Consider the following 18,937-nt stretch of genomic DNA (forward strand, 5'->3'; position numbering starts at 1 on the left):
TTTTACTCATATATATATATATATCTTATTACTATACATAATTATATATATATTACATGTGTATGTGTATCTCTCTTTACTTTATATATAATATTATTAGATTATTGTTTTGTGTATCAAGATACAAAAATTATATAATAACAGCGCTTACACTAAAGTTTAAAATATAACATTAAATAATAATAAATGAGTGGTTAAAAAACGTATAAAGAAAAATTCAAAATATACACACATAGACAAAAAATATGCAAAAAATGAATTTAATATTTTAAAGTGACAATTTGTTTTCTAGTTCTTTTCGAGATTATTTCTGTTTCTTTTTCTTTATCGCAAATGTTACGATACTTATATCCTATAAAATACATGTTTAACAAAAAAAATGTCTAAAATAATAAATTTAACAAAACAAAACTTTTATGTGATGTGTAACAATATTTGTTACGTACACTGTAACAACATAAATTCAATAAATAAAATCTACAGATATCGTTTAACAATATTCTATATATAATCTCTACTATAATCGCAGCTATAAATATATATATATATATATATATATATATTACTGTACAATAAAATATAGTTTATACAATTTCTATATATGTATATACAGGATGGCCCACGTAAGCCTTAACAAGCTTATAACTCGAAATCTATTTAATCGATTATAACATAAAATTTATAGGGTTGTTGATGAAACATAATTAAATTTTTCCGTGATGGGGAGGGGGAACAATTTTGAAGTTTAAATATAAGGAAATAAAACTCTTTATGTTTTTCATTATTTTGTGCATAAAAGTATTGAGAAAAGATTATCGAAAAATAAATATTTTGCGACATATTTTACAATTTATGTCAAATTAAAGTATGAAATATTTCGTAAACTATTAAATTTTTGACTCTACCCTCATAACTTTTTACATTGATATTGTGAAAAATAGATTTATACATATCAAAAAGAATTATAAAGTGATCCTATAAAAAAATTGATCTTTACATAACTTTGAAAAATGATCTTAATTAAAACTTAAGATTATCAACTTTTTCTCCCTCAAAATCCTATAAATTTTGTTTGAAACATTTTTTTGTATAACGTTTTGAAGATATACTATAATTATTTCTATTAAAATGGGACATCCTGTATATCTACGCATAGCGCCAAGATGTATAATAATATATAATATATTATTAACATAATATAATATTAATAATATATAATACATTATATATATATATATATGATATAATTAATATATATATAATATGCTAATAATTATCCAAAAATTCTTCACTTTTTCTACAATACATCACAAATGTGTGCACTGAGCTGACAATGAGTAGATATATATGGTACAGATATAATCAATCGATAAATTATTATAATTTTCAGTGTATACACACACACGCACACACACACACACGCGCACACACACACACACACACGCGCACGCACGCACGCACGCACGCACGCACACACTTTTCTTTCCCATGCAGAATACACGCGTGGACGGCAAGAATGATAATGTATATATAATTAAATTGCTCGTTAAACAACTTCGATAACATATTATATGAATGATATTTTAATAATGAAAATGCGCTTATATATCGCCATTGAGCGAATTCAAATGTGTCATATAATTTACATATATCGCCGACTATTATTTTTAAATTAAAAAAACTGGTTCTCTTTATTCCATCATATAAAAATTAAAGTCGGCACACGCGTACATATCAATCAGGAATAATATATGTATGTTTATTATTATATAATAAATGTTCTTTATTCTAAAAGAGAGATTTATGACATTATTTCTATAATTTTTTTAACACAAATGTGGGAAAGTGTGTGCATATATAGACTCTCTATTACCCATTAAATATTTACTGTACAATATTTTTAGGAACTCGCAATTCTATAATATCATTTAATATAACACAAACAGAGTATACATTATATACTGCAAACCAAAATATTAAACGATATAGTTGCTTCGATGATATTTATTCTATTACTTTGAATAAGAAATAGTCAAATTATAATTTGTAAATATATATAACTTATTCGATATAAATGGTAAATTATGTGTCTGAATAACAATATCATATAACATATAACATTAAATATTCTCCGTTTTGTTTGTACATAATTATAACATAAAATTAATTATACAGCAGACGACTTTTTACAACTTAAACATTAGGATATTTTTTTTCGTGCAATATATATCTTTTGATGATAATAATAATAATAAGCTTATTCGGTTTTGCAAATGTTTAAAATTTTGTTATCGATTAAGAGTATCATGTATTATACAATGAGAGAGTTATTTGTAAATCTCAGTATTAAAAATTAAAATCTAAGCTAAATAAAAGATATATGTAAAATATATGCTTACGAAAGCTTTAAAAGTTATAATGATATGATAACAAGGCATTTTAGATGAACCACCAAAAATCCTCTTAATAGAAACAATAATAGCAATAAATTCTCTGACCAATTTCTCGAACAAAAATGTCAATAAAGTATCAATAATTTTTATTTTATAATTTGAAACATTTTATATTTTCTGACTTCACATATGAAAGTTTTTTTGTAGATAATTTAATATATTTTATATCCAAGTAATATCAATGCATTTTGCATTAATTTGTTAAAACTAACAAAATATGGTAAGATAGTTGTAATGAGAAATAAAATATTCGCGATCAACTACTTGATTGTTCGTTTGTTGTTATTATCGTTTTTTTTATCTACTTTGTGATGAATAAGATAATTATCTTATATCTTTTTTCACAGATGTAATACCTAAAGAAATTTTCTGCACAATATGATATGTGTTGTAGCTAGAATTCTAAATTATATGTATATATATATATGTATACTTTACGTTTATATTAGTAAATAATATACTATATGTGTATAATGCAATACAAGGATATATAAAATACTTATGCATATTGCAAACTACGAAAGCAGAGGACAAAGATTACAAAGGCACAAAGACTTTATTTTTAAAGTGGAAAGTCTAATTTCTGTTAGATTCTTAGAAATTTATTGTTAAATTTCTTACTACGACAAACACTTGTGCACTGTACAACAAAAAAATTTATTGTTCATCGCAATCTCGATAAAAGTGCAATGTAAATTCCAAATAATCGACACCATGTTTGTTCCTGCAAATATTCTGTAATAAAGTGATTAACAAAATTAGTGGAGAGTTCGATATTAAAAACAAGATGTAATTTTCACAAAAGAGAGTCTTTAATATAATAATTATAAAAAAAAAAGATACCCTCTTTTATTATTACTTTTATGTACAACTTATGCACAAAAATTGGACTTATTTGTATATTGAAAAGTCATTAGCTTATATTTTAACAATAAGTTAAATTTGTGCATAATAAAGTATTAAATAAAATTTTACTTTTTGATCTAATACTTTTGTGTATAAATATTTGGAAAAAAAACTTAATAAATATATTACATTAATATAATTACCTCTTGAGGTTGTATCGTAGGTATTCGAAACTTCAAAGTCTTTCTAAGATAATGAGCGACGTCGAGGGAAAACGATTGATCGCCTGATTGATTATTATTTTCGATATATTGAGCTTGCTGCGGCACAGTATAACTCCAGTTGCACACCATTGTTTCGTCGATATTGGAGTTTGGCGAAAAGGGACACTGCTGGACGATCTGCCAATACCACGGCATGCCGCTAAAAATTGTCATTAATGACAGAAATTTAATATATCATCCGTTCGTGAGCATTCAGAAAGCATACAACATTTATAAATATTCATGAATATTTTCATCATTTATTTCTTTAACACATTATGTAAATATTTTATACATATTTTATATACAGTAAGAGAAAAAAATCATAAAAACTGTTGTTATTGAAATATAAATAAAATATTTTATTTAATTATGGTATATTTTTGTATATTTATATATTTAAATAAAAAAATATTTATAAAATATTTTGATAAATATTTTAAAAATAATTATGGTAAAAATCTCGAACATATTTTATAAATATTGTGTATTGTTCAGGTAAAAGTATACGTATATATTTTGAACTTACACAAAATGTAATGTTAAATGCGTATCTGGCATATGTTTTGACAAAGGTATAATGCAACTGATATTGTTGGGTGTATCCGGGGACGATGGTGAGCAATATCTTTGATCCAGAGAGGTATTAAAGTTTTTAGCCACTACGTATAATTGTGGTCTAGGCTCTGGTGGCAATGATCCCGCGGCGTTACTAGCGACTTCCCCCCAATCTCCACCAGTTTCTCGCCTTGCTCGTTTATGTAAATACTTGTAATTGATCTATAAAAAATATCCATTTATATATTCGTTGTGATAAATAAATATAATACAAGATAAGGTGATAATTTTAGACAAAAATCTATACCTCTTTTACAAGAGTTTGAGTGCTGGGATTGGATGGACTGATACCGTTCTGGAAACCTTTGGCTAATTTCCGTTTCTCTTCATGTGGCATGCTTAATGGCTGTTCCAAGTGATCTGCTAAAAGTAACAGAATAAAAAATAAATATGTTCCTCCTTTTCATAATCTTGCTTCTGACATAATCTTGTCAAAATTATGATGAGTAATCTACAAAAAGTCACTGTTTGTTTATTAAAAAGTATTTATAAATAAAAATTCATGCAACTCAAGATTCGAACATAAACGACAATAAAAAATTTTATATATTGGATAAAATATGTGGGTATTTAAAAAAAAAATTAGTTGTCACTAAATCTTCCATTTAAAATTTTTTAATTTTGACTTAAGATTTATAATCAACGACCCTAGAAATTTTTATATATTTAGTTTTAGCAAAATAAAAAAAGTTTAACTATGTTATATATATGGATTTTCAAGGCTTTTAATTTAAATTTGTAATCAAAATTAAAAAATTTAAAATAATGAATCTAATATCAAAGAAATTTCTACTACTTTTTAAATATGAATAATACAATATTTTAATAACAGTTACAAAATGGTTTTAATTGAACCTATTACTTTTATTATTTTATTACATATATTCAGACATATAATAATATATATACATTAATATTTAATATATTAATATATTAATATACATTAATATTTAGTATACATATGTATCTGAACTAAAAAGTTAATATCCATATAAACTGCGATCAAAATTTTTCATTGTCAGTTTATATTCTTTAATTTAAAAAACTTTAATTTATTAATAACTTTTTAAAAATTATACTAAATTATGAACTTGATAACATAAATGTTAATGATGAAAAAGTCATTGGGGAAAGATTCATATTTATAGAGATTTATCGAATAAAAGTTTGACATTATTGTTATTGTAATTTACATATGAAACACAACATATAAAAACTGATATAAAACTTACAAACGGCTTTCTTCTCCGGTGGATGATCAGGCTGAGGATCTTCCAACTGATGGATCTCAGCTGTGCAACAATATATCTAAAATAAAACATTTATTCGATTTAATTATAATATATTATATTATATTCCTGAAACATTAGACATTATGAAATCTATTGAATTAAACTAAAGATTTAATTTTAATTAAACTGTTAATTTTAAATGAAAAATTGCTAAAATATTGATGAAATAATAATAAAACGGGGTGTATCGAGGGAGATTTTCAACAAAATTTCGTTATATTTTCAGTAAAATAATTTCATCAGGGAATTGGCAAAATCTATTTTTGACAGATTTGCTTATCTAGGATTACAATTGCCAAAATAAGTGTAGATTTTTATACAGTACCTGACATGGACTTTCGAGCTCAGTAAAGTGCGCGGGACATTCTTCAGGTCTTCCTAAAGGAACTGGACCTTTGTTAGGGGGTGAAGAATCCACATCTGAGCTCTGATCGTTTTCATCTACGTTACTAGGAACAGCGCCCGCACCATTTCTACTGAGCCAGTTTCCAGGAAATTCGCTGAAAATTGTGTTACAAATATAACAATTTTAATAAATCTGTATACGACAAAAGGTTCTCTTTTTTATAATACAAAAAAATTTACTGACTTATTTTTTTCAATCTTAGGTTGGGAACCCGGATGGCTTATCGGATACCATGTTATTTCCTGAGAATACAATTGCTGTTTTGTGTGAGGGGGTGATGTGGTCAAGGAATTACTTTTGACAGATAATCCTCCATCTAATCCTCTCGTGTAAGATCCATGCTTTGTGTACAAAGGTAATAATGTACTATGCAATAATGAATTATATCGGTGCTCGTAATTAGAAGTGGTGGACATCGTCGATGGATGAGCTGGACCAATGGCCAACATTCCATTGCTCGCCATAGTGGACCATTCAATGCTACTACGTTTCTGGTATTCCAAGAAATATAAAGTTGCCATTGCAACTAGGCTGAAAATTTCGATATATATTAATTATATATAAAGAGGATATTTTATAGAAATAAAATCGGGAATTTTTTAACCCTCGCCGAAAAAATTGAATTTTATTTAACAATATTTATTTAGATAAAAGTATAAAATATAAGTAGTATAAAATAAAAATGTACATATATCCTTATTCAAAAGCAGATGAAATTCTACTAAAATTCTACTGACAATCTGAATGGATCCAGTATTTGCTATGGTTGACAGTTAGATAATTTGCCATGTCGAAGATTAAAATATTATTATAAATTAAGTAAATAAACAATTACCAAAATGCCATGATGAGAATAAGTATAACAATGATAATTTGAATAAATTTATTACTGCAGAGAAGGTCTTCCTCTCTTTCGAGTCTTTTCGTCTTTCCGTGCAAAGACGATTTATTATTGATAGAAGATGAATATTTATTGCCTGATATACTGGATACTGTGCTGATGGAGCTCTTTAGACTATCGCCCCGTTTTAATTTTGCTAATCGTTTATTTATTCTCTCTAATTGATCTATTCTTGTTTCTAGACTATCTGTCACCTGAAATAAATCCGTTATACATATTGTTAGAAAGGTTGTACATTAAATAAATTTATTCACACATATATATATATATATATATATATATATATATATATATATATATATATAGAAGATGTCAAACTCATTGAATGTCATTTGATTATTGGATCCTTTCAATAGCAGATTTTTTTGGACAATCTAAAGTCGTTTTTTCTTTGGCAAAAATTATAAGGCAAATTATTATTTTTTGCAATTATTTTCCAATGTGTTTTCCAATAAAAAAAAAATATATATACATTAATATAAAATTATAATTAAACTTTGAATTAAAATTTCAGTAATAAATTAACTATATTTGATTAAGAATGCAGTTTCCAAAATTTTTTAATTCTCTATAAAATTTAGTTTGTCCTTTTTTAATCGGTCATAACTCAAAAATTATTAAATTTCGATATTTTTATACGATAAAAAAATTGTCTTTTTTCAAATTTGCCACTCAAAATCTACTATTAAATGAACATTTGATGATTTTAAAGCTATCTCTACATATGTGTACCCTAACACATGTTCAAAAGATGTTTATAAGAAATCCATAGAATGTTAAAACATATTTTAATATCCTGTGAATCTTTTATAAACATCTTTTGAACATATGTGCTGATAGGGTATATACATAATATTGTTTAACCATTTTTTTCTGGAGATCTTGTACCTTACATAGTTCCTTGACCGCGCCAACGTTTTCCATAAATATCCTCTCTTTATTTACCACCAAGAAATTTTCGATTCTCTGACCGTTTGGTAGAACAATATCACCTGCCGGCAGAACAGCTTCCGGTAAAATTTGTTGAACTTCCTGCGCTATGACACCGGTGTCTTCCTGTTTCACGTCCAACCCCGAGTGCTGCGCGAATTCCGGAGCATATCGGTAACGAACAACGCGCAACTGTTGTACATTTCGTAGCTGTTCACGCGTATCCACTTCTTGAACACTTTGCTTAGCCCTTGCATCGCTAGGTTGAACGATATGACCTGTTACCTGTAACACATTTAATTCTTGTATTAGATTTTATGCGTAAAAAAAAAAAAACGTCAGCAATGTTCATATTATCGATACAATTAAAACTTCAGAAAAAAAATTACACAAAAATATGAAAAATATAAGCATCCCTATATAAATTTATAATTATTATAATAAATCTATATACATAATAGTAAATGTAAAAATCAATTTATTGTTAAAAATATAAATAATTACCATACACACAAACACATACATATGTATAATTATAATATATATATATATATAAAATTAAAATCATTAATTATAATTACTAAATTAAAATCATAATATATTAACATTTATCAATATTTACTAGAAAATTATAAATAACATATGAGAAAATAAAATAATTGAAAATCTTAATTAATGTTAAAAATGTAAAAGCTAAGAAATTTGTTCCGCAATAACATGATCCAAAAGAATGTGTACCTTCATATTGCCATGTACAACAAGAGCTTCGTCCGGCCTGTCTGTATTAATTCCAACTCTGCCGGCATGATATACGCTATCCGGAGCGGCTCCTCTCTGCCATCCACCTTCAGCACCTACACCACTGCCTTCCGATTCAAATTGTCCTGGATTACTTGCCTATAATGCAAGAGAGTAATGACGAGGGGTCAACTCACAATTTCTTCACAAAGTTATTTCGGCTTCCATTGATTTTAAATACATACTCTAACAATTATACGTTCCGATGCGTGAGCCACCACTTGATAACTGGCCTGATCCGCGGTATGAGCGTGTAATCCGACGACCAGATGAAAATACCTCTGATCCGGATTTGGTTTTCCCTTCTTGCGCATATTGTTACTCGTAGTTTCGCTAAAGTGTAAGCGGCCAACTGTCACCTTCGTGACACGTTCGCTACCTAATTCGACTCTGTAACACCGATATCTACCGTAGCGTAATTCAGCAATATCCCAATTTCATTACAGAGATTTCTATACGTTGCGCTTGTATACTATATAAACTTACGTTACAGGGTGAAATGGTTTTTTGCTTCTGTCGCTCTGACTTTGCTCGACTCTGATCGTTTGCGACGGAGACTCCACTTTGACTCCGTAAAAATGTAATTGGAAATTACTTATCTTTTTTAGACCTTCGCCAGTTCTAACAAATATGGCCTCTCCTTGAAGTTGCGAGTGACACGTTATCTAAAAATAACGCGTGTAATTAGATATTAAATTTAACAAAAATTTACATATATGATTTATTATATAGATATTTTTATATTGTATATAATATTTCATATAATATAATATTGTAAAAATTTTTAATTTTTACTATACATAATTTGCTATTATATGCATATTTAAGTTGAGGAAAAATTAAATACATTCTTGTTATACTTTATTTTATTTTTAGCATGTCACTTCTTCTTTACCTGAAAATGATTCTTTTTCTGGCAAACAAACGCATCATCCGAATTGCTAAAATTGAATCCTTTATCCGCGTCCACCCTGTAATGTGGTATCGGTAACTCTTTGAGATTGTGATCGCAGAGGACGTGCCAAGATGTCTGTTGAAAAGGATGGAACCGAATGCATTGGTAGCTAGCGTCGATGTAACTATTGTCAGCGACCTCGTCACTATCCAGTACCGCGCTACTGCTGCTGCAACTGTGCTCCACGGTACCCAGTTCGGGTTCCTGAGGAAGAAGCAACGTTTCAAATGGTCGAAACAAAAATCCAAATTATACGAGAACCCGAAACGTGTAAAAGCACCTGTTTGACGTGGATAAGGCCATCTTGGCTAAGCTTCCTCTTTTTCGGAGCCGATTGCAGAGACGAATACAACGTGTTAATGCCAGTCGGGCTGTGTTCGTGCGACAACGGTACCAGAGACGGTCCTATCTGAGGCTGCGTCGGAAGACTCGATGTTCCCGATGTGAGATGAGACGTCAAAACCGGCGTCAACAGTAGAGGATCTGTCGTCGTTGAAGGCAACGCTCTCGGAGAAGGTGGCAACAAATTAGGAGGTGGATATTGGTTGTTTTGATGATGCATGAGGATTTCTTGCAGGGCCGCTTTTTGGTCTGCAATTATATATACATATATGTATAGATATGTAGTTCTAATGTCTACGACAATAAAATATTGACTATATACACTTTTTACAGAGTTCCTCCTTTCCTTGTGCGTAACAAAGACACACTCCGCGACAAGAAATTCGAATTTGCAAGGCGACAACTACCAAGAATTTGTGGCTCGCACAAACGCGTTTTAGCGATAGGCAAGAAGTGCCCGAGAAGCTTAGATTTCGTGATACGCAAGCTACGGAAAAATTGGAAGGAAGCAAATTCTTCTAATCGCGAGTAAAATAGAAATTCGAGTAACACACTGTCTCTCCGAAAGCTCAAGATTGAGTGCGAGCGAACGGTCGCGTAAAGGACATTTTATAGCTTAATTATTCTAGAAAACTCGAGACTTTTTGGATCTTTTTTGCTGTTATTTTCTCAAAGTCAGCTATTGTTAAAGAAATTACTGAATGTTATTGTTTGTCTCCTTCGGGCGACCGTTTTGCGATAAGAGACGTTTAAATTCGATCGCGCTGTCCACAACATGCTCGTAATGTGCCACTTTATACGCATGTGCATAACATAAAAAATATTATAATATTTCAGTATTTTCTTCTACATCAAATAAATATATCAAAAAAATTACTGCTTATATTGTAACGTTATTTTCAGAAACTATATCTTTTCAGATGCAATTTTCGACTAAAAAGTTAGTCCTATCCAAAAAATGAAACAGACCTTTTTTGTGCAGAATTTTAAGACAAACATCTTTTATTGAAAATATTTTTTCGTATCTTCGTTTTCGAGAAATTCAGTAAAAACTGTTTTGAGGGTAGTTTTAAATATTAAGTAACCCTCAAAATATTAAGCAACAGGGATGGAGGAGACAGAAAACTATTTTGACTAATTCTAGTCAAACCCCTCAGTGTTATCAAAAAAGTATTGACTTTCTTTTTGTGTCTACAGTGCTTCGACAATATTGGGAATATTGAGAATTTGGTCACTTTGACCCCCCGTATCTCCAAAACTACCTCTATGCTCAACTTAAATTTTTTTTGAGATTAATGTCCCATTATATAGAACTGTTTGGCATTAGTTTGATTTGAAATTCGGGAGTCAAAAAATGGGCGAAAAAACGTGTGTTTTTGGGGTTACTCTTTGTTTTATCTAGGTTTCTAAGTTCATTTCTAAAAGTTCACAAATATTTTTCCATGCAATTCTAACCCCGAAGAACCTATTTTATTTTATGTATATAAATTGCAACTTTTATATTAAGCAAATATATTGTTTTAGGTTAGAACTCGGTCGGTAATCCAGCATCCCCTTAAGGGCGTTAATTTATTAATTTGTTAGTAATCTTTAACAATATATATATATATATATATATATATATATGCAGGGTGGGCCATTTTAATCCGTCCACGGGAATATCTCCTCAGGTAAAAATGTGTAACTGCTAGTTGCAAATTCAGATTTTTTCTTAAAGCTAACTATGTGTTTTCTTTACACTAATTGATTCGTCTCATTATTCTCTGTATAAAAGTATTAGGGTAAGATAATCGAGAAATGAATATTTTACGAAATATCTTGTATTTTATGTCAAAATACTGCAACTTTGAAGCCTTATAACTCGAAAAGTATTTAATGAAAAAATATTTTATTATAGTGTTTTGGAAAGCTTTTGAGGTAAACTACAAGAATTTGCAATAAAAAATAGTAGGTTCCATTTAAGAAATTAAAGATGACCTTTGCGTGACCTTCAAACGACTATCCAAGATCAAACCAATGGTACCATCTTATGTCTTCCTCGAAACCATACAACTTTTGTCTGAGGCATTTTTCGCTATCGCCCCTACTTGAGGAGATATTCCCGTGAACGGATTAAAATGACCTACCCTGTATATATAATTACTCAATTATAATTTTATGTTTTATTGTGAAATATTTTACGTATGTGAATTTAAACTCACGTGGCGAATGCACATGTTGAGTGTCATTATGTCCTGGCGGTGAATACGGTGGCTCGCTTCCGCTGTCCGGTGGACTTTCTGGTAATGCATGTCTGAAAAACGTAATGTTCTCTCTGCAGGTAAATTTTTATGATATTAGAATGCTATAAAAGTCGTTTTTTTATTAAACTTTATTTTAAAATTTAATCTCTGTTCTTTTAAAAAAAAGAAAAAAAGATTAATAAACTTTCTTAAGAGAGAGAAAAGATATGTCGAGAGAAAAGTTTGCAATAACTCTTTCTTGATTAGTAAAAAGAGAACCTATTTCTATACCTAATTTATTAATTTAAATTGAAAAAATAATACGTATTAAACATATGACATTATTATAATTTAGGAATATTATAGCTATAATTTTAAAATATGTACAAAGAGAGATGTAAATACTTAATATTTTTACACAATTCAAAAACTTTATACTTAAAAATTGAAATCAAAACCGGTATAAATCTCATCAAATTTAATTTCCTATCCAAGAAAAATACGTAAAGATATAATAATATTTACGTTGTTAGTTTATTGTCATGCATAATCAAAACTTCTTTGATTTATTCAACTTTATATAACAGAGCGTTTTGCATAATCCAATATAGCTGATTTGAATATATATATAGAAAAGTAAGAGTCCCTACGTATGTGTGTGTGTGTGTGTGTTTTATTATGACTTTTATTACAACACAAATAGAACATATTGTGTTAAAATAGAAGCTAATAACTATTTTTCAATATAGTGTTTTAGAAAAGATTGATGCACTTGTTCCACCTTGACACAAGTTTGAACATTCTCTCGGTAAGAATCCAGTTGTTGAAAATAATTCTTGAACAACATTTTGTACTACTGTATCATCAAGCAGGCAATTTGAAGAAAAAGACTTGAGCTTCTTTAAAGAAAAGCCTAGATTCTTTCTTGTGGATGTTTCTCACGCTAATCTCTACAGCACGATATATTGATGGAATATTGTTTTAAAAGATTGAAATATTGCAAAATATTTCTTTTATTTTTATAATACTTATTTGTCTGATTTTTAAACAATCAGTTCAATGTAATTCCTTGTTGGAATTGTATCAGAAATTAAGCTGATTGAAAAATATATATTTTACATTACTTAGTTGTATTTTTGCTTTATATACTCTCATAAAAAAATTTGAATACGGAATACATAACACAAAGTGCGTCACGTAGCGGTGAGCAAACGATAATTGAATATTATTTTTAGAGCATTCCTGAAATATTAGTTACATGTTTCTATAATGTTTTTATAATATTACGTTGCAACTTGCAAAATTGTAATATTGCTGCAACATAACTAAAACGTTCTGTGTGAGAAGATATGTGATTGCATTATAATTTAGCAATAATATGTTACGTCTCCAATAAAATATCTATATATATAAGTATCGTCCGTCTGTCTGTTTGACCGCGAACTACTTCCACATTTGTGGACCCACGAAATTGGTATCAAAATGTTGCAAATTATTCTGGGATGGCTGCTATGTGGTTTTTTTAAATTTGAAAATTAAAAAAAATTTTTTTTTTCTAATTATAGGAGGTTATGTTTTCGCGAAAAAAATATTTTTCCAGATTTCTCTGCCAATATGTTCAAAATGTTTCGAAACATTGAGAAATCACATTTTTTAAATTAAATTTTTTTTTAATTATAGGAGGTTATGTTTTCGCGAAAAAAAATGTTTTTTTTGCCAGATTTCTCTGCCAATGTGTTCTAAATGTTTCGAAAAATTTTTAAACGGCAAAGAAATCTGGAAAAATGGGAAAAACATTTTTTTTGCGAAAACATAATCTTCTATAATTAAAAAATTAAATTTAAAAATTTAGAAGAAACCACATAGGAACCATCTCTGAAAAATTTAAAACGAAACATTTTGAACACATTTGCAGAGAAATCTGGAAAAAAAATTTTTCTTGAAAACATAGTCTCCTCTATATAATTTAAAATATAAAAAATTATTAAAAAATGTGATTTCTTAATGCTTCGAAACATTTTGAACACATTGGCAGAGAAGTTCTGGAAAAACATTTTTTTCGCGAAAACATAACCTCCTATAATTAAAAAATTGATATGTATAAATAGATTAAAGAAATAAGCAATCAAGGATATCTTATTAAGTGAAATCTAAAATTTTTTACGAAAAATATTATATAGAAAGATTTTGAAAATTGAAGAATTCTAAATTGTGTGAGAACTAATAATAACAAGATCAGTATTGGGTAAAGGCTTTGAGGCCCGCGCGAAGCGCAGGGCGAAAAGTTAGTTAAACTTATAATATTTGCACAATATTACTGCAATATTTCTAATATGTCACAATATTGCTGCAATATTAAAACAGCCATGCAACATATTTTCTGCTATCGGGGAAGTCAAATTTGTGGATAAGTGATAAATGTAAATCGTAATAAAACAGGAAACTTTTTGATCCACCCTGATAATTCTCATGTGAATTCAATTCAACTTACGGGTGAACATACGATTGCGGATCTTTGTAGCCGCCATTATTGTTCGGCACAGTCGTAGTACCAGAAATGCACGCTATCGAGACTGGATGTGTCATCTGCGGTGAAGGTAATCGCGGTGATGGCTGCTGCTGGGCGACGACCGGCTGCGACGTAGGTGCTTCGATCCGGCCGTTATGAGGCACCGTTCCACCCCCATTTTCGTTATGTGCGAGGGTATCCGCAAAGTATCTAAACACAAAATTCAGATTTTTCATCTAATACGTCTCCAGACACATCTTTTTTGATTATTTTTTTTCTGCAATGGAATGCTTACAAATTATTATTTATTATATTCAGATATTTATACATATAATGAAGATATATAGGAGACATATCAGACAGTACTCAATATTTATGAAAATATATTTTTTTGAAATATTTAAATTATTTATACATATTTTATAAAAATCTTCATTCGACATATTTTTAAAATATAGATAAAATATTTTACACTTTATAAATATCCTAGTAAATATTTACTAGGATATTTATGGTAAATGTTTATGATCTATTCAATCTAAAATCTTAAAAATATTTAAATAATTATTATAAATATTTTATAAATATTTTGTGCTTTCTGGGTATCTCAACTCACAAATCTTGGCAAAATTCCTTGAAAACTTTTTTATCTTGTTTTTTTATTTAAAACTCTAGCTCAAGAAAATATTAAAAAATGTTTTGGAGTAACGTTTTATAAAATAAGATTCTCTTATTTTATGCATTTTCTAGTGCTTTTCACTTATATGAAGGAAAAACATGGAGATATTTAAATTTCAAGTGCTAGATTTGCAAATGTACTGAAAAAAATTAAATCACTTTCGTAGATAAACATTTTTCATTTGCATAACATTTTTATTTCTTTATCACTAAAACTTATAATAAACAATATATACTGCATATTCAATATTTTATTTAAATAAAATATATTAAATATATAAGCATAGACAGAATATATTCTAAATAATTTATTTGATTTGCTAAATGTTTACAATATAAGAGTAAAATTATCAAAGAAAGATAATTTTTTAAATAATATTTCCTAAGTCTCAATAAATTTCCCCAGAATTTTTCAAGTCTCAAAGAAACAAGAGTGCTAAGTTTTTTATGTTTTTTCAGAAAGTAGACCTAATACATCTTCTTTAGAAGAGAGATACAGTATTATTTGATAAAAACCGTGTATACACCACACGTTGTTATACCAGCGTCTTTTTATTGATCTTTGGAGAACTATGCGTGCCGAGAGTGCAATTGAATTTGCAAAACACGAGATATGGTTATCGTCTGAATCATTCGATATTCCGCGGAAAATGAAGAATGCTTTGACGCTTCGCGTTTTGTCCCGCGTGTTGAGAAAACTCGCGGGTGTTTCGCTATACACGGTATATGGGTACTATTATGCAATTTCCGTGTTGAAGACTGTCGGCTACAATTTATACTTTTGTCCGACGAGAGAGAATTTTCCGTGAATTCTTAATTAGAAAATAATTGAAAACATTCGCTCGATAACAATCTCTGAATCGCAAAAAAAAAAAAAAAAAAAAAAAAAAAAAAAAAAAAAAAGAATCATGTAAATACCTATTCTTCTTTTTTTATTGCATAAGTCAGACAGTAATTATACTCTATCAATTCTTGATTCTTTAAATATAAATTAGCCGAGTACCGTTTTCATTATTATCTCCTCTATGTTGTATTTTTATTTTATTTATTTTTTTTTATTTCAATACTTTGCGCGATATCTGGAAAAATAATAAGCGTTTTGACACATATTTTTGACAAACTCTTCTCTTTCACCAAACGATACTATTTCATATAAAATCATTTCGTCGCATTTGCGTCACGACTATGAATTTTCTCCGCTTATCTATCTAACTAATGTTTCTTTAAATAACATATCTGTTGCGTGTTGATCATGATGCATGCACGTGTACATACAACATCAAAATATGCGTTTCACACAGAATCGCAAGAATAAGATGTATCATAAAAAAAAAGATTGATAGAACTATTCTGATAAGAAAAGAATTTTTTTCTCATTGAATATCTGCAGATGGTAAAAATATAACTAGTAAATTTATATGAAAAATCATTACAAAATAATTATACAGATATGCGAGTATCTAATATTTTGAACCACAAAATTATAATAAAGATGATAATGCTGGATGAATTAGATAAGACGTTCTCTAAATTTTTTTTAACGAAATTCAAATTCTATCGTTGTGAAAATCACAAGAATCTCTCTTTTAAAATGCAAGATAAGTGCTGAAAATCGGATTACTATTAAAAGTAAAATATAAATACTATTAAAAGATTACTACTAAAAAGAAAAAAAAATATAATATTCAAAGTATATACTACAAATGAAATAATAAAATAATAATAGTAATAAAGAGGAAATTTTGAGAATCTAAAATAAATTTAATCATGTATGAAGAAACTATAAAATATTTTAAAACGTAAAACGAATAAATAATTATGAATAAATAAATATGAATAAGTTATTATAAAATTTTGGAATACAAGAATGGTGATATAGGTATTTTAAAATTTATATACTGTTACTAGGATGACATTATTCGTATTAAAATACCGGTCAGATGAATAAATTTTTTTTTCATTAATTCTTTGCTATCGCTTTGATTCCGGGAGCCTTTTTTAATCAAAGACGAGCGTTGGAAGTCGGATTAGCAGGGTTACCACTGTGCATGCTGTGATTCCATCAATTCTGTTCTGTCTGCCTCTGTCATTATATCATTACACCTCTGCGGTCGTTATCTGCATGGATATCTGTATGCGAGCCAAGTGTATATACGCACGCGCGATTGTGTTGCGTATAAAGAATAGGTGGATGCGTTTCCTGGGTATGTGATTACGTCAGTATACGCAAGCAGGTCTGGAATGAGATGTTTTTGTGCCCCAAGCTGTCAATGGAAAGCAGAATCTATCGTTCGTGTGTTTGCCTTTTGAATGTCAAGCATTAAAAAAAAAAAAGAAAATAAATAAATAATTATAATATATTAATATAATAATAATAATAATATATATCAGAAATATATAATAAAGATAAAATAATACAAATATTAAAATAGTAATAATAATATTAAAGAAAAGGAAAATTTTTATTGCTTTTGTTTCTTCTCTCCTCTCTCTCTCTCTCTCTCTTTTTCTAAGTTCGTACAATAAATATAAAATTATACTGTAATATTGCTTGTTTTGAAGCTGCAGACAAAACAGTTATATGTATATAAAGTCAGCAAAAATTTGTTAAAATATTATCGTTATTATATAGGACGTTATTGATATATATATATATATATATATATATATATACAGGGTGTCCCATTTTAATTCCTCCAGTGAAATATCTTGAAAAATATGGAAAATTTGAAAAAATGTTTCAGACAAAAGTTGTATGGTTTCTAGGGGGACATAAGATGGTGCCATCAGTTTGACCTTGAAAAGTCACATGAAAGTCACGTAAAGATCATTTTGAATTTCTTAAATGGAATACCCTATATATTTTTGCACATTCTTGTAGCTTATCTTGAGAGCTTTCCAAAACACTATGATAAAATGTTTTTTCATTAAACACTTTTCGAATTATAAGGCTTCAAAGTTGCAATATTTTGACATAAAATACAAGATATCTCGTAAAATAGTCATTTTTCGATTATCTTACCATAATACTCTTATGCACAGAATAACGAGACAAATCAATGGGCGTAATTAGAACATAATTATGTTAAAGTAAAAATGTGTAACTGCTAATTGCAAATTCAGATTTTTTCTTAAAGATAACTATGTGTTTTCTTTAAGAAAAATTTATCTTGGATTTTATGTCAAAATATTGCAACTTTGAAGCCTTATAACTTGAAAAGTGTTTAATGAAAAAACATTTTATCATAGTGTTTTGGAAAGCTCTCAAAGTCAGCTACAAGAATATGTAACAAAAAATAGGAGGTACCATTTAAAAAAATTGAGGTGACTTTCACGTAACCTTCAAATGACTCTTCAAGGTCAGACCAATGGTACCATCTTATGCCTCCTTCGAAACCATACAACTTTTGCCTGAAACATTTTTCTCTCCCAGGCTTGGTTTTCGAGATATTTGACTGGAGGAATTAAAATGGGACACCCTGTATATATATACATATCATACATGTCAAACAGTAGTGAAAATTTCTTGTTATAAAACTAACAAAGATTCTTATTGATGTGTGCAGTAATTGTCAAGTTTAATACATTAATGCATTAATAACTATCAATTATCTATTATATATGTAATTTTATGTATATACGTACATGCAAATAATTTTAATTTTACTATCTACTATCTACAAATAATTTTATTTTAGCAAATTAATTAACTTTAATTTTTCGT

The 18,937-nt window shown here is 28.4% G+C and overlaps 1 protein-coding gene across 6 annotated transcripts in view; it reads right to left on the reverse strand.

The window, feature by feature from the left end:
- Nucleotides 1–3,033: 3,033 nt before the first annotated feature.
- Nucleotides 3,034–18,937, reverse strand: part of LOC140670967 (myelin regulatory factor) — a 47,998-nt gene continuing 32,094 nt past the window's right edge. For 2 of the 6 annotated variants that reach the window (XM_072901908.1, XM_072901905.1), the window contains exons 3-18: nucleotides 14,518–14,745; nucleotides 12,006–12,097; nucleotides 9,743–10,053; nucleotides 9,403–9,666; nucleotides 8,994–9,172; nucleotides 8,693–8,912; nucleotides 8,448–8,606; nucleotides 7,668–7,994; nucleotides 6,714–6,973; nucleotides 6,062–6,409; nucleotides 5,798–5,972; nucleotides 5,413–5,488; nucleotides 4,428–4,543; nucleotides 4,092–4,342; nucleotides 3,503–3,722; nucleotides 3,034–3,188 (exon numbers count right to left, since the gene is read on the reverse strand). In XM_072901908.1, the coding sequence (XP_072758009.1) occupies nucleotides 3,111–3,188; nucleotides 3,503–3,722; nucleotides 4,092–4,342; nucleotides 4,428–4,543; nucleotides 5,413–5,488; nucleotides 5,798–5,972; nucleotides 6,062–6,409; nucleotides 6,714–6,973; nucleotides 7,668–7,994; nucleotides 8,448–8,606; nucleotides 8,693–8,912; nucleotides 8,994–9,172; nucleotides 9,403–9,666; nucleotides 9,743–10,053; nucleotides 12,006–12,097; nucleotides 14,518–14,745 (3,304 nt within the window). In that variant the 3' untranslated portion in view covers nucleotides 3,034–3,110. Of the gene's footprint in view, nucleotides 3,189–3,502; nucleotides 3,723–4,091; nucleotides 4,343–4,427; nucleotides 4,544–5,412; nucleotides 5,489–5,797; nucleotides 5,973–6,061; nucleotides 6,410–6,713; nucleotides 6,974–7,667; nucleotides 7,995–8,447; nucleotides 8,607–8,692; nucleotides 8,913–8,993; nucleotides 9,173–9,402; nucleotides 9,667–9,742; nucleotides 10,054–10,126; nucleotides 10,465–12,005; nucleotides 12,098–14,517; nucleotides 14,746–18,937 lie in introns of those variants that run through there. The other 4 variants (XM_072901907.1, XM_072901906.1, XM_072901910.1 and 1 more) reach the window with 4 other exon arrangements.

This window comes from Anoplolepis gracilipes, chromosome 11 (assembly GCF_047496725.1).
Source record: "Anoplolepis gracilipes chromosome 11, ASM4749672v1, whole genome shotgun sequence".
NCBI classification, from domain to species: domain Eukaryota; kingdom Metazoa; phylum Arthropoda; class Insecta; order Hymenoptera; family Formicidae; genus Anoplolepis; species Anoplolepis gracilipes.